Consider the following 15,732-nt stretch of genomic DNA (forward strand, 5'->3'; position numbering starts at 1 on the left):
TTTGGTTCGCTTAATAAAATTAGGAAATCACTCACGTTTCGCTCTCTCTCGCTCTTGCTCTCAATAGTACTGTGTGTTTGCTTTTTTTCTGTTTTGATTTTTCTCTTCTGCTCAAATAGTTTACAAAGTTTAACAAGTGTGTGATATTATTTGTTTCTCGCTTTTTCTCTGATATGCTTTGCTGCGCTCTCTTCGCCTCAGCAGTAATTCAGTTCTTTGTACAAAATATCCGCCGGAATGAGCCGAATCAAAAACAAAGGCACTCTCGCTTTTTCTCGTTCAAATTTGGAATGTTTCTCTCGTGGACGGATTTGCTGCTCTCTCAAGTAGGAATGCTGTTTGTTTTTGCGCTGAATATTTTGTGTCTGCTTGCGTTAGAAAATATCACCTCGTTCAGCTCAAAGAATATCATGAGTTGTGTTCACTCTCTCTCTCTCTCGCGTTCTCGCTCTCGATTGCACAATCAGTCATCAAATGTTACAGTTTTTTTTTATGTTTCTTCTTCTCTATTTAAAAGCAACATACACTGAATGTAATGTATTTTTTTTTTGTATAGTAATAACATGTCTTTAAAATTTTGAATATCTTGGACCTCACAAAATAGTTTTTGCGATAAAAATGATGTCGTTAACTTTTCTTTTCCAAATTGGTGTGTATTTTGTGCTTCAGCTCAGCTTCTCAGCTAGTTATAAATATCATTTTAAAAATTTAACGAGCTTACAGTTAGAGTCTATGTACAAACGTTTCTTACAAAGCTCACTTGTGATTTTTGTTTTCTTCATCTTCGTAGTTTTTCTCACTCACTTTTGCTGTATAAATATTTAGTTGAGAAAACTCTCTCAACCAGGAATGATTCGACGTTTTCTAGTTTTGTGTATGCACTCACAAAGTTTGACACCGCACGCTTGGCCACCGGTCCGTTCCGGAAACCCCTCCGGAACGACTTCCTTCTTTTGGCCAACCATTTCGCTTGAGCTTGGCTCCAATCAACAACAAAATAATAATTAAAAAAAAAAGTATAAATATTAAAAGGCACATCTTCTGTTACTTTTTTAACACCCTCTCACTTTTTTTAGAAGCTGCCTTACTGCGTGCGTGCCTTCACTCTCTCTTCATTCTCTCTTCTGTCTGTGTGAGTGTGTGCATATGTGACGTGTACGGTATTGCTCCGATTCTCTCTGTGTATGTTTCTCTCCCGCTCTCATTGGTTGATGCTCCGCTCTCTCCTCTCCCTCAGCTCATCAGCACTCGGATTTGTCCTCCTCGACCAGCAGCTGGGTGTCCCGGCCGGTGTCGTGGGACGACGGGCTCAGCTCCTTGGGGCGGAGGTGCAGCTGGGGGGAGGTGCGGTGCGTTATACTGCTCGGCGCCAGGATCGCCGAAACGGGTTCCACGAAGGGCCCCGAAGAGGGGGCTCCCCCTTTGCCACCCTTGGCACTCACGTCGGACGGGACCTCGTAGATACCTGGAGAATTTGGAAGGAAATTGATATTTTTTAAAAATTACAAGAAAAATCAATCTTTTTTGTGATGTTTTTATTTTGGAATTCAAAAATGCCCAAAACTGATTAACCTTCCTAGTAAACTTTAAAATTTGCCTAAGATTTCTTAATTCTTAGTAATGTAGTACCTAACATAAATTTATTTTAATTTGAAATTTTAAATAAATTATTCGATCGGACAATTTAGTTCCTTCTATTTCTCCGTTTACTTAATCTCGTTAAATTTTGGATTGATTTTTTCCAAATCTTCGTTTCGTGTTTATGCCTACAAAATTTTCTAAGCTGTTTTAAAAATATTTATTGACATTCGTGTCTTTTGTCAAAATTTACGATTGAAAATAATGTTTTATATTTGTAATCTATTAAAATGTTAGTCATAATTTAAATTTTAGCTGTTTTTTTTTATTTAATTTCGAATTATTTTTAAAATTGTTGCATTTGCGCTTGCTTTTTATTATTTAATACATTCAAGAAAAAAAAATGGAAAAAATCTCGACTTTTTTTTATTAGGTCCTATAAACATATGAAAAACAATAGCTTATAGGACCTTTTCAAAAAAACTCTGGAAAGGTGCTTTTCTTAGAAAAAGATTTTATTCAAGGTAAATACATAAAATTATAGAATTATTTCTTGTACAAATTTTATTTTGTCTCTTCTCGATAACTGATGATCAATAACGTTATCGCGGAACGATATCAAAAATATTATTGTTATCGTTGATACCCAACAATATTAAAACATTTTTGTTTTTAATGAAAAAACACATAAACTTGCACAAAATATCGTACTTTTTTTATTTCAAAATAAATAAAAAAATATAATTCTATGGTTTTTTTAAAGGTTCAATAAACTATTTTTTTGCAATTCCACTGTGTAACTGTCAACTTTTCCTGCCCTTCTGGAGAGACGAAACGGCCTACTTTTCCCTACCAAATGTAACAGAATGGAAAATTAAGACCTTTCAGTGCTGACAAACAGTGCTGAAATGTGTGCTGAAAAGTTGAACTTTTCAGCACTAGTATCGAAAAGTAAAATTTTTCAATATTGTTTTGTTTTGAACGATGAATTTACTAAACACATGAATGTTTGACATAAAATTCCATTAAATAAGCGTTTTTCGGAATGGCAAAAAATGTTGTAAGCAACTCGTTGCAAAACTTGATTTTTTCAGCACTCGTCGTATTTATCCAACTCAGTAAACCTCGTTGGATAAATGTACAACTCGTGCTAAAAAAAATCTTCTTTTTGCAACTTGTTGCATAAACAACTATTTGCTTTTTGAATGATTTAGAATACCCCTAATTCAATGTTGTTTTAAAAACACTCAAAATGCAAAAAAATGTTAATGTAAAAATGTTGTAATAATACTCACTACATTTGAGGAAAAAAAACATTGCCTAAAGAGGGATAAGGGATATCTGAGGTTTAGAAAAAAGTGTCCATCATTTATGAAAACACTAAAATTATCATAATTTGTAACATGGAAACAAAGAGAGCAAAAATTTCAAAAATCACTAAAATTGTCTAAAATATCATTCTTTTTCAATTTTTAGTGTGAAATTAATTCTTTAACTAAAATACCATTTCTATTTGAAATGATTTTTAATTTTTTGCCAATTTAAGTTTTTTTGAAACTCAGTATTCTGTATAAAAAATATTTTTTTCATAAAATACGAAATTTGCAACATTGACACAAACGCCAAAAACATTTTCAGTATATTTTTTTTGATTTTTTGCATATTTAAGTTTTTTTTAAACTCAGTATTCTGTAAAAAAAATATTTTTTTCATAAAATACGAAATTTGCAACATTGATACAAACGCCAAAAAAAAATCATTTTCAATTTTTTTATGAAAAAAATAATAAAAAATTGTAATGATTTTGGAAATTTCCAACGACATAGAAAAACTTTTTTGCTTTTTGAATGTTTTAGAATACCCCTAATTCAATGTTGTTTTAAAAACACTCAAAATGCAAAAAAATGTTAATGTAAAAATGTTGTAATAATACTCACTACATTTGAGGAAAAAAAACATTGCCTAAAGAGGGATAGGGGATATCTGAGGTTTAGAAAAAAAGTGTCCATCATTTATGAAAACACTAAAATTATCATAATTTGTAACATGGAAACAAAGAGAGCAAAAATTTGTTTTAACTAAAATCACTAAAATTGTCTAAAATATCCATTTTTTTCAATTTTTAGTGTGAAATTAATTCTTTAACCAAAATACCATTTCTATTTGAAATGATTTTTAATTTTTTGCCAATTTAAGTTTTTTTGAAACTCAGTATTCTGCAAAAAAAATATTTTTTTCATAAAATACGAAATTTGCAACATTGACACAAACGCCAAAAACATTTTCAGTAATTTTTTTTTTGATTTTTTGCATATTTAAGTTTTTTTAAACTCAGTATTCTGTAAAAAATTTAATTTTTTCATAAAATACGAAATTTGCAACATTGACACAAACGCCAAAAAAAAATCATTTTCAATTTTTTTTTATGAAAAAAAAATTATAAAAAATTGTAATGATTTTGGAAATTTCCAAAGACATAGAAAAACCATTATTTTGGTAAAACCCAAAATTCAAAATAATGTTTTCACCGATAACCAACTATAACTGATTTTTAAAATCTTTCTAAAATCGATTAATTCAACCATATCTTGTTAAATTTTCAATGCTTTCACTAAGAATATATATTTTTGAAAATGGAGTTAGTTTCAAAGTATTAATACACAACATTGTTCAGTAAATACCGTAAGTTTCGAAAGTATTTAGAAATATGTTACTTAATTTTTTTCATTTTTTTTTTTTTGAAAGTGCTAAAGACATTTTTTTCGAAATTACACAAAAATTTTAAAAATTGCAGTATGGGTATCAAACGAAGCGAAATTTTGTATGCTTTTTCACTTTATTCAAAACACAAAGTTTTTACAAATTTTTGAAAAAATGCGGTATTTTTTCGAAAATACTTAAATGCTTACAGATTTGCAAAATGGGTGTCAAACGAAGTGAAATTTTGTATGCTTTTTCAATTTATTAGAGTTTTTGTTTTGTAAAAACCTAAAAATTTAACAAAATGCTGCCTTTTTCGAAAATTTTCAATTTTCAAAATTTTCAATATGGATATCAAACGAAGCGAAATTTGAATACTTTCGAAAAAATACGGTATTTTGTGAAAATTTAAGTATTTTATAGAAAAAAAAGTCTAATAATGTGAAAATGCATGACCCATATTGCAAATTATGAAAATTTGACTTCATTACAAAAAAAAACGGTATTTTGTGAACAATTTTGAGTATTTATACAGACTCGATTATCCGAAGGCCTCGGAAAAATTTCACTTTGGATAATCAATACTTCGGATAATCGAATCAGGTTTTTTTTATTGTTGAGCTTAAGTGTGAACCCTAAACTACACTAGAGTGATTTAAAATTTTTAAATCCAAGATGGCCCCTAATATGGCGGTGACGAAATATTGAAAATATGCATTTTATTATTGAATAGGCAATCAACTATTCAAATTTGACCAAAATGGGGTCGCAGAACTCGAATTTGATATTTAAAACAAGAAAAAGAAAAAAAAATATTTTGGTTCGTGATTCGATTATCCGAAGTCCCATACAATCCTTCGGATAATCGAGGCTTCGGATAATCGAGTCTGGACTGTACTATGAAAATTACTACATTTTCAAAAAATATATTCTTAGTGATGGCATTGAAAATTGGTTGAATCAATCGATTTTAGGAAGATTATCGCCGATAGAATTATTGAAATAACGATAACGTTAGCACTATCGTTGTCGTTATCGAGCCTCGATAATTTTATTGTTAACAACTTTGGTACCAAGCGATGAAAAGTGTTGTACAGCATTAGGAAATATGGAGTAAATTAAAGTTTTTTAACAAGTTTTTTTAAAATGAAAATACAATATTTGATTTTATTTTAACACAACTTCAACAATTTTAATTAGTTTTTGCAAATGTTTATGATTTTTAAATATTCAATTTACCATTACCAAAATAAAAAATAGGTATACCAACAATAGTTTATCTCATATTTTTTAGCTTAATCCCTGTAAATGTTCCGTTATCCACTTACCCGATCCGTTCCCAACGCCGCCGGGATCGGCCGTCGTCCCGGACTGCACCGCGTCGTACATCGGGTTGCTAAAATCGGTCGTCTTGTTGCCGAGCGTATCGAGGCTGTACCCGTCGAGCGGGGCCACACCACCTCCCGCCGGTATCACCCCCGTGGGGGGCCTGTTCGAGGGGAAGTCCGGCGAGTTGAACTCCACGTTCGTCCCCGGCCGGAACGACACACTCTGCGACGAGGTCAGACTTGGTTTGCCGCTGGAAGAAAAATGAGGTTAGGGTGATCTTTTTGAGGTTAGGACTCATCTTCTACTCACAATGGCCTCTTCTTGATGATAAAGTACAGCCCGACGGTGGCGGCGATCAGGATCGCGACCAGGATCGGGATGTAGATGGCGGCGGCGCTGCCCGGGCTGGAGCCGAACATGCGCTCGCTGTAGAACTCGCAGTGCGCGCCGCTGAACTCGGCCAGACACACGCACACCAGCTCGTTGCCGGTGTCGTCCTCGCGGCACTGGCCACCGTTCTGGCAGGGGCATATCCGGGGCGAGGGCCGGATGCGTTCCACGGCTAGAGAGGGGGAAATTGAGGTTAAGATCTTGTGGATGATTTGGATGTTTGGAATACTCACGGGCATCGCAAACGACCTCGGCCGTGCTGCGGTGCGACGTCTGCTGGACGGTATTGTCCGGGCAGGAGCAGCGTCGTCCTCCGGGAACAAGCAAGCACAAGTGCGTGCACGGGTTCTTGAAGCATGGGTTGTTCAGCGAGGTGTTGTAACGAAGGTCGTGATAAACTGGAGGGGAGAAGAAGATTAGAGGTTGAAATACAAGAAGACATGCTGATCAACTCACCCTTCAAACTAGATGGATTGGCGAGGCTTCGTTGAACCGCGACTTGCACTCCGCGGCCAAACTTGTCCTGGCGCAGCAGCTCGCCGGTGTCCCGCGTGATCCAGTACAGGTACGACTCGAACACGTCCAGCGAAACCGGGTGCTTCAGCATCTCGCCCTTCAGGATGGCCTTGCGCATCGATCCGTCCGGCTTCATGACCTCGATCGTGTTCAGCTTGGTGTCCACCCAGTAGACCATGTGGTCCTGGGAGTAGTCGATGGTCAGACCGGCCGGATGGCGGATGGCCTCGGTGATCAACGGGCGTCGTTTCGATCCGTCCATCCAGGACACTTCGATCTTGGGAGCCGAACCGGCGTCAGCCCAGAACAGGCGACCCAGTTGAGGATCAACCGCGATCGAGGTCGGGACTTCGAGGCCAGCGTTGACCAAGGCACGACGGTACCGGCCATCGGTCTTCGCCACCATGACACGACCTCGTGGTTTCGATCCGGTACGATCGGTTTCCGCCCAGTACAGGTTGTCCGCAACCCAGTCGACGGCCAGCGCCGTTGGTTTCGAGTTACCCTTCATGTTCAGGTCCTGAGCGTACCCGATCTTGGCCTCCCCATTCAAAGCGTTGATCATGTAGCTTCGCTTGATCGTCTTGTCGTAGCTGTCCGCCCAGAAGATCATCTGCGTCTCCGGGTTGTAATCGATCGCTTCAATACGCTTCTCGCCACCGATCACGTCAAACTGATCGTTGACCTTCAGATCGTACGCTCGAATCTCGGGACCACTGCTGAACACAACCAGCACGTCGTCCTTCAAAGCTTTGCAGACTCCAGAAACGGCATCCGCCAGCCGGAATCCATCCCGACACGAGCAAGCATACGACCCGTTCAAATTCTGACAGATCTGTGAACACTTGTGCGTTCCAGTCGCGCACTCGTCAATATCCAAGCAGTGCTTCTTGTTCTGCGCGTCAATAATGAACCCTGGATAGCAAGCACAAATGTACCCACCATCAGTCAAATTCATGCAGTGATGCTCGCAACCTCCCTTGTTCATCACCGAGCACGTACTCGTGTGGTGACATCCCAGCTCGTCCGAACTGTCCCCGCAATCATCCGCATAGTCACAAATCTGCGCCCGATCAATACACTTCTTGTTCGCACACTGGTACTGCGTGTACGAATCGCACGACTTCTGCCGCGTCGCACACAGCGTCATATTGTTCTCATCCGACCCATCCCCACAATTGTCCACTCCGTCGCAGATCTGATACCTCGCCACACACCGATGATTAGCGCACTGGAACCTCCTCAGCGTGTCACAGTTAAAGTTGGTACAAACCGAAGCCGCCTCGTCCGAATTATCCCCGCAATCATCCGTTCCATCGCACAGATCCGACGGCGACACACACAAATTGTTCGCACACTGGAACCGCGACTCCGGACAATACCTTCCCCCAGGGAACCTCGGCGGGCACCCAATCTCGTCCGACATATCCCGACAATCGCGATCACCGTCGCACCTAAAGTACGAAGCAATGCAATGCCCAGAAGTACACTGGAACGTTCCGTTTTTGCACGCGAATCCTTCGCAGTTGAACTCGTCCGAGTTGTCCCCACAGTCGTCCTCATGGTCGCAGCGCCACCTGCTCGAAATGCACTTGCCATTGCCGCACCGGAACTCCGACTCCGAGCACTCCCGGTACTTGCCCTTGCACTGCGCGTCCGACTCGTCCGACCCGTCGCCGCAGTCGTCCGCAAAGTCGCACATCCATTGTCTGGAAAAGGGAAAGGAAGAGTTAGAAAGCGACCTAATAGAATTCAAAATTCCTGGAAAATTAAAAAAAAATTAAATTGTAAAAATTAATTCAAATTTAATAATTTAAAATACTATTTTTTTCTATAATTTTCAAATTCTCAAATTTTAAAATTCATAGAGTTAAAAATTATAAAATCTGAAAATTAAAAAAAAAGAAAATTATAAAATTTAAAAATTATAAAATTTGAAAATTATTGAATTCGAAAATTCTTAAATTATCAAAAATGTCTAAATTCTGAGGTATGAACATTATGAAATTTGAATATAAGAAATTTAATAATGATTTTTTTTAAAAGGATGAAATCTAAAAATTATAAAATTACAAAATTATAAGGTTTGAACAAAACGAAATTTTAAATTGTTTAATTCAGAAATTTTAAAATGATAATACACTCAACCCCCGGTGGTTGCTCAATTTTTCGTTTGACACTTTTTTAGTTTGTACCCCGTTGGTAGGTCACTTTTTACACGGCGCCCACGCTCACTATCAAAACAAAAGTTTGGTAGTGTGTGTGAACTCCGTGTAGAAGGGGTGTAAAAGTAAAAAGTGACCCCGTTCGTTTGACAACAGTTGGTGTCAAACCATCGGGGTTTGAGTGTATTTTAAAACCATAAAATTTTAAAACTAAAAGATTTTAAAATTGCAAAATAATAAAATTTTAACACTTACAAAATTAATGTATTATGTAAAATTATAAATTTTAAAATTAGGCCGATGCAAACATTTAAAAAAGTTTTTGTCCCTCGGCCCTGGCCGAGGTCAAGGGGGGGGGGGGGGGCAAAAAAATAAAAATATATAAAAAATTAAATAACAAGCCCCCTGATTTTTCGGGCCAATTTTGAAGGGGGGGTGACAAAAACTTTTAAAAATATTTGTACCAGCCTTATGAAATTTTTAAAATGAAAAAAAAATAAAATTATAAAATCATAAATTTTTTCTAACATTATAAAATAATAAAATTTGATCATTATAAAATTTAAAAATTTTACATTTTGAAAATTTTTGAAATTTGCTATTTTAAAGAATTTAAAAATTATTAAATTAAAAAAAAATATTTCAAAATTTTAAAATTTAATGATTTAAAACATACAATATTTGAATTATTTTGTTCTGAATGTCTAAATTCCAAAATTTTAAAATTCTAAAAATCTATTTATTTCATTTTATTCTTAAATTCTAAAATTCTAATTTTGTAATTCTTAAATTTCATGATATTTTTTTTAATTTCTTAAACCTGACAAATTTGTTACATTTTCAAATTTCTTAAATTTCGTGAAATTTGTAATTTGAACAAATTTTGAAAATTTAAAACTTTCGTCAAATTCTTCATACTTGTAAGCCTCGTTATATTCGTATAGATTACAAAATTAATAAAAAAAATAATTTCTTAACTTTGGATTTTTCTTGATTTATTGAATATAAAATTTTGTAAAATTGGTAAAATTGGTAAAATTTAACATAAAAAAACGTCATATAAGTAAGATTTCTGAAATTTATAAAATATTTACAATGTGGTAAAATTAGCCTCACATTAAAATTCATAAAAAAAAATTAAACCATCGATTCGTAATTTGTAAAATTCGGAATATTTATAAAATTTGCAAGCTTCTGATTTTTTTTTTTAATTTGTTAAATTCTTGGAAATCTTAAAATTGTTTAAAACCAGAAAAAAAAAATATAGAATTCCTAAAATTCAAAAAAACGTGAAGTTTGACAAAAAAAATAATCCAATTTGTAGAAGGGAAAATTCATAAATCTTTCACTTTGCTAAAATCCGCAGCAATTGAAACATTCTTAAAATTAAAAATTACATGGAGTTTTTTTTTGAATTTACTGAATTATACGAAATAAATAAATTCATACAATTCAAAAAATCGGAAAATTTTTTAAATCTGTTTTTTTCTGTATTTTTTTTAAATATTAAGATTCAACTATGAATGGTAAACTCAGTTCAATTAAAAAATCGTAAAAATTGTAAATTCATAAACTTTAAAAATATTAAGAAAGTCGAGTTCGTAACATTCCAAATTCCATAAAAAATAGTTCAAACTCCTGAAATAAGTATTTTTTTAAATTATTATATAAAATTGTTTTATCTTGAAAAAAAAAAATCTAAACTTGTTAAGTTCGTAACATTCCTAAAATCTGTATTTTTTATTTTTTAATGTTTGTAAAAACCATAAATTTGTAATTTTTTTTATAATGTCCTCAAATTCTCTTATTTAGTAAAGTTCGCAATTTTTTTAAAATTCATAAGCTTATAAATCCCAAAAAATCGTTAAAATTCAAAAATTTGTAGAATACCTACTAAAAATTTAAAAAATCTCAAGAAATGCAAAATTCGTGAAATTTGTAATTTTGGTAATTATTGCGAATTTCGTAAAATTCTTAAAATTTGGTATTTCGTAAAAAATAAAAAATTTGAGAATTTTGTATTCATATAATTCGTTAATTTCGTTATTTCTAAACAATCGCAAATTCTTAAAATTGTTATATTTAATAAATATAGAAAATTTCGTCTGTTTCGTAATTTTTTTTAATTTTGTAAATTTGGTCAATTTGATCAATTTGGTCAATTTTGTCAATTTTGTCAATTTTGACAATTTTGTCAATTTTGTAAATTTTGTAAATTTTGTAAATTTTGTAAATTTTGTAAATTTTGTAAATTTTGTAAATTTTGTAAATTTTGTAAATTTTGTAAATTTTGTAAATTTTGTAAATTTTGTAAATTTTGTAAATTTTGTCAATTTTGTCAATTTTGTCAATTTTGTCAATTTTGTCAATTTTGTCAAATTTGTCAATTTTGTCAATTTTGTCAATTTTGTCAATTTTGTCAATTTTGTCAATTTTGTCAATTTTGTCAATTTTGTCAATTTTGTCAATTTTGTCAATTTTGTCAATTTTGTCAATTTTGTCAATTTTTGTCAATTTTGTCAATTTTGTAATTTTGTCAATTTGGTCAATGTTGTCCATTTTGTCAATTTGGTCAATTTTGTCAATCTCGTCAATTTTGTCAATTTTGTCAATTTTGTCAATTGTGTCAATTGTGTCAATTTTGACAATTTTGACAATTTTGACAGTTTTGTCAATTTTGCCAATTTGGACAATTTTGACATTTTTTTCAATTTTGTCAATTTTGACAATTTTGACAATTTTGTCAATTTTGTCAATTTTGTCAATTTTGTCAATTTTGTAAATTTTGTCAATTTTGTCAATTTTGTCAATTTTGTCAATTTTATCAATTTTGTCAATTTTGTCATTTTTGTCAATTTGGTCAATTTTGTCAATTCGGTCAATTTTTATCAATTTGGTGAATTTGGTCAACTTGGTCAATTCAATTTGGTCAATTTGGTCAATTTTTATCAATTTGGTGAATTTGGTCAACTTGGTCAATTTTGTCAATTTTGTCAAATTTGTCAATTTTGTCAATTTTGTAAATTTTGTAAATTTTGTAAATTTTGTAAATTTTGTAAATTTTGTAAATTTTGTAAATTTTGTAAATTTTGTCAATTTTGTCAATTTTGTCAATTTTGTCAAATTTGTCAATTTTGTCAATTTTGTCAATTTTGTCAATTTTGTCAATTTTGTCAATTTTGTCAATTTTGTCAATTTTGTCAATTTTGACAATTTTGTCAATTTTGTCAATTTTGTAATTTTGTCAATTTGGTCAATGTTGTCCATTTTGTCAATTTGGTCAATTTTGTCAATCTCGTCAATTTTGTCAATTTTGTCAATTTTGTCAATTGTGTCAATGGTGTCAATTTTGACAATTTTGACAATTTTGACAGTTTTGTCAATTTTGCCAATTTGGACAATTTGGACAATTTTGACATTTTTTTCAATTTTGACAATTTTGACAATTTTGTCAATTTTGTCAATTTTGTCAATTTTGTCAATTTTGTCAATTTTGTCAATTTTGTCAATTTTGTCAATTTTGTAAATTTTGTCAATTTTGTAAATTTTGTCAATTTTGTCAATTTTGTCATTTTTGTCAATTTGGTCAATTTTGTCAATTCGGTCAATTTTTATCAATTTGGTGAATTTGGTCAACTTGGTCAATTTTGTCAATTTGGTCAGTTTGGTCAATTTGTTAAATTTGGTCAATTTGATCAATTTGGTCGATTTGTCAATTTTGTCAATTTTGTCAATTTTGTCAATTTTGTCAATTTTGTCAATTTTGTCAATTTTGTCAATTTTGTCAATTTTGTAATTTTGTCAATTTGGTCAATGTTGTCCATTTTGTCAATTTGGTCAATTTTGTCAATCTCGTCAATTTTGTCAATTTTGTCAATTTTGTCAATTGTGTCAATTGTGTCAATTTTGACAATTTTGACAATTTTGACAGTTTTGTCAATTTTGCCAATTTGGACAATTTTGACATTTTTTTCAATTTTGTCAATTTTGACAATTTTGACAATTTTGTCAATTTTGTCAATTTTGTCAATTTTGTCAATTTTGTCAATTTTGTCAATTTTGTCAATTTTGTCAATTTTGTCAATTTTGTCATTTTTGTCAATTTGGTCAATTTTGTCAATTCGGTCAATTTTTATCAATTTGGTGAATTTGGTCAACTTGGTCAATTCAATTTGGTCAATTTGGTCAATTTTTATCAATTTGGTGAATTTGGTCAACTTGGTCAATTTTGTCAATTTTGTCAAATTTGTCAATTTTGTAAATTTTGTAAATTTTGTAAATTTTGTAAATTTTGTCAATTTTGTCAATTTTGTCAATTTTGTCAAATTTGTCAATTTTGTCAATTTTGTCAATTTTGTCAATTTTGTCAATTTTGTCAATTTTGTCAATTTTGACAATTTTGTCAATTTTGTCAATTTTGTAATTTTGTCAATTTGGTCAATGTTGTCCATTTTGTCAATTTGGTCAATTTTGTCAATCTCGTCAATTTTGTCAATTTTGTCAATTTTGTCAATTGTGTCAATTGTGTCAATTTTGACAATTTTGACAATTTTGACAGTTTTGTCAATTTTGCCAATTTGGACAATTTGGACAATTTTGACATTTTTTTCAATTTTGACAATTTTGACAATTTTGTCAATTTTGTCAATTTTGTCAATTTTGTAAATTTTGTCAATTTTGTAAATTTTGTCAATTTTGTCAATTTTGTCAATTTTGTCAATTTTGTCATTTTTGTCAATTTGGTCAATTTTGTCAATTCGGTCAATTTTTATCAATTTGGTGAATTTGGTCAACTTGGTCAATTTTGTCAATTTGGTCAGTTTGGTCAATTTGTTAAATTTGTTAAATTTGGTCAATTTGATCAATTTGGTCGATTTGTCAATTTTGTCAATTTTGTCAATTTTGTCAATTTTGTCAATTTTGTCAATTTTGTCAATTAGGTCAATTTGGTCAATTTATCTTTTAAAAATCGTAAGATTTTCTTGATTTTTTAAATATAAACTGTTTAATTCCCAAGTTGTCCGAACATTACGAATAAATGTTGCTAATTGCCAAAACTATCCCGCTTATCGAGATTTTTTTCGCAATACCCAGACTTTTTCCCGACTTAAGTATCCACCCTGAGTCCAAACCCCCCACACTCACTTCGGAATGCACCGGTTGTTGTTGCACTTAAAGTCCGTCTCCGCGTTACACTTGGGACAGTTCTCCGGCAGCTCGTCGCTATTATCCCGACAATCGTCCTTCCCGTCGCAGAACAACCACTTCGGAATGCACCGATAGTTGGACTGGCCCGGACAACGCGACCATCCGGTCGTACAGTTCCGCTGCCGACACATGTACGCCGGCTCGTCCGAATCGTCCCCGCAGTCGTTGTCAAAGTCACACATCCACAGCTTCGGAATGCAGCGGCCGTTCTTGCAGCTAAACTCCGTGTCCGGATCGCACGATCGTTTGTCTGGAAAAAAGTGAGGTTAGGTTTCTAAAACGATCAAGTTTTGAAGAAGTGGTACTCACGACAAATCTCCGGATCTTCGTCGCTGCCGTCCTTGCAGTCGGCATCCCCGTCGCACTTCCAGCTGTCCAGGATGCAGCGTCCGCTCGAGCGGCACTTAAAGTCCGACACCGGGCAGGGCAGGTCGCAGTTCTGCTCGTCGCTGTTATCGCCGCAGTCGTCCGTGCCGTCGCAGATCGTCGTCGACGGGGTGCAGTTTCCGTTGCCGCACTGGAAGGTACCCGCTCGGCAGTGCCGTGCCGGGCACGACTCCGGTTCGTCCGATTTGTCTTTGCAGTCCGGTTCGCCGTCGCACTTCCAGAACCACGGGATGCACTTCTCGTCGGCTCCGCCGCAGCGATGCTGACCGCTCGTGCAGTTGGCGATGCAGGTCTTCATGTCTCGCGCCAGGTAGAACTGGTTCGGGCAGGCGCACTTGTAGCTGGGGGCGCCCTCCTCGATGTAGCCCTCGACGTTCAGGTAGGTCGACTCGAGGGGTGGGGCGAGCAGACACAGGTGCGTGCAACCGCCGTTGGTCTGTCCGCAGGGGTTGTTGTACGGGACCTGCCTCAACGGGTGGCTGATGTGGACATCGTACGGTCGATGTGTTGTGTTTCTGATCACGGTGAAGTTTTGTCCGGTGAATTTGTTAGCCCGGATGATCGCCTTCATGTTCCAATCCGTCCAGTACAGCATGTCGTCAAAGATGGACAGCGCAAACACGTGCGGAACCTTGTTACCGGAGAGAACCACGTGCCGATGGCGACCTTCCAGATCCGCGAACGCGATGTAGTCCAAGTGAGCATCCGCCCAGTAGATACGGTCGGTAAAGTAGTCGATCGTCAGCGCGTTCGGCCAGGCGATGTCGTCCTCCCAGGTCAAGATCCTGGTGAAGTTCGACCCGTCCATACCCATCTTGGCGATGTAAGCCTGCAGATGCCACGAGGTAAAGTACAGATATCCAATACCCGGATGAACCACGATCGCTCGAGGATCCACCACTCCACTCTTCAGCGTCTTCCGCTTAGTTCCGTCCAGCTCGGAAACGTCCAAATTCTTCGAGTGCCTATCCAACCAGTACAACTTCCTTCCAACCCAATCAATCGCAATGCCCTCCAAGCCGTGCGAGTCATGCTTGATCACCGGCACCTTCTCGATCTTCACATCGTCCACGATCGCGCCAAACTTGCTCTTGAAGATCGTCTTGGCCGTCACGTCGCAGAAGTACATCTCCTCCTCCTTCATGTCGAAGTCGATCGCCACCACGTTCATCAAGTCCTGGTGGATCAGATTGTACTGCCGTCCGTCAACCGACATGTTCCTCACGTAGTACTTGTTGCTGAAGATCAACCACGGCTCGGTGGCGTCCTTCCGCTTGCACGTGTGCTCGTCGTTCTGCCGCTCGTAGTACCGTTCGTCACACTTGCAGTAGAACCCACCCGGCGTATTGGAGCAGTGCTGCGAGCAAACACCCGGCGTTTCGATACACTCGTCAATATCGGCGCACGCCTTGCCGTCCTCTAGGAGTCTGAAAAGAAACAATTTTGGGGTTAGGTTTCA

The 15,732-nt window shown here is 35.3% G+C and overlaps 1 protein-coding gene across 4 annotated transcripts in view; it reads right to left on the bottom strand.

Annotated features, from left to right (window-relative positions):
• Positions 1-336: 336 nt before the first annotated feature.
• Positions 337-15,732, bottom strand: part of LOC120430744 (low-density lipoprotein receptor-related protein 2) — a 129,473-nt gene continuing 114,077 nt past the window's right edge. For all 4 annotated transcript variants that reach the window (XM_039595870.2, XM_039595853.2, XM_052706541.1 and 1 more), the window contains 7 exons: positions 14,196-15,700; positions 13,824-14,136; positions 6,454-8,222; positions 6,231-6,395; positions 5,917-6,169; positions 5,607-5,857; positions 337-1,465 (listed from right to left, as the gene is read on the bottom strand). In XM_039595870.2, the coding sequence (XP_039451804.1) occupies positions 1,242-1,465; positions 5,607-5,857; positions 5,917-6,169; positions 6,231-6,395; positions 6,454-8,222; positions 13,824-14,136; positions 14,196-15,700 (4,480 nt within the window). In that variant the 3' untranslated portion in view covers positions 337-1,241. The remainder of the gene's footprint in view (positions 1,466-5,606; positions 5,858-5,916; positions 6,170-6,230; positions 6,396-6,453; positions 8,223-13,823; positions 14,137-14,195; positions 15,701-15,732) is intronic.

Source organism: Culex pipiens, chromosome 1 (genome assembly GCF_016801865.2).
Source record: "Culex pipiens pallens isolate TS chromosome 1, TS_CPP_V2, whole genome shotgun sequence".
Lineage (NCBI taxonomy): Eukaryota > Metazoa > Arthropoda > Insecta > Diptera > Culicidae > Culex > Culex pipiens.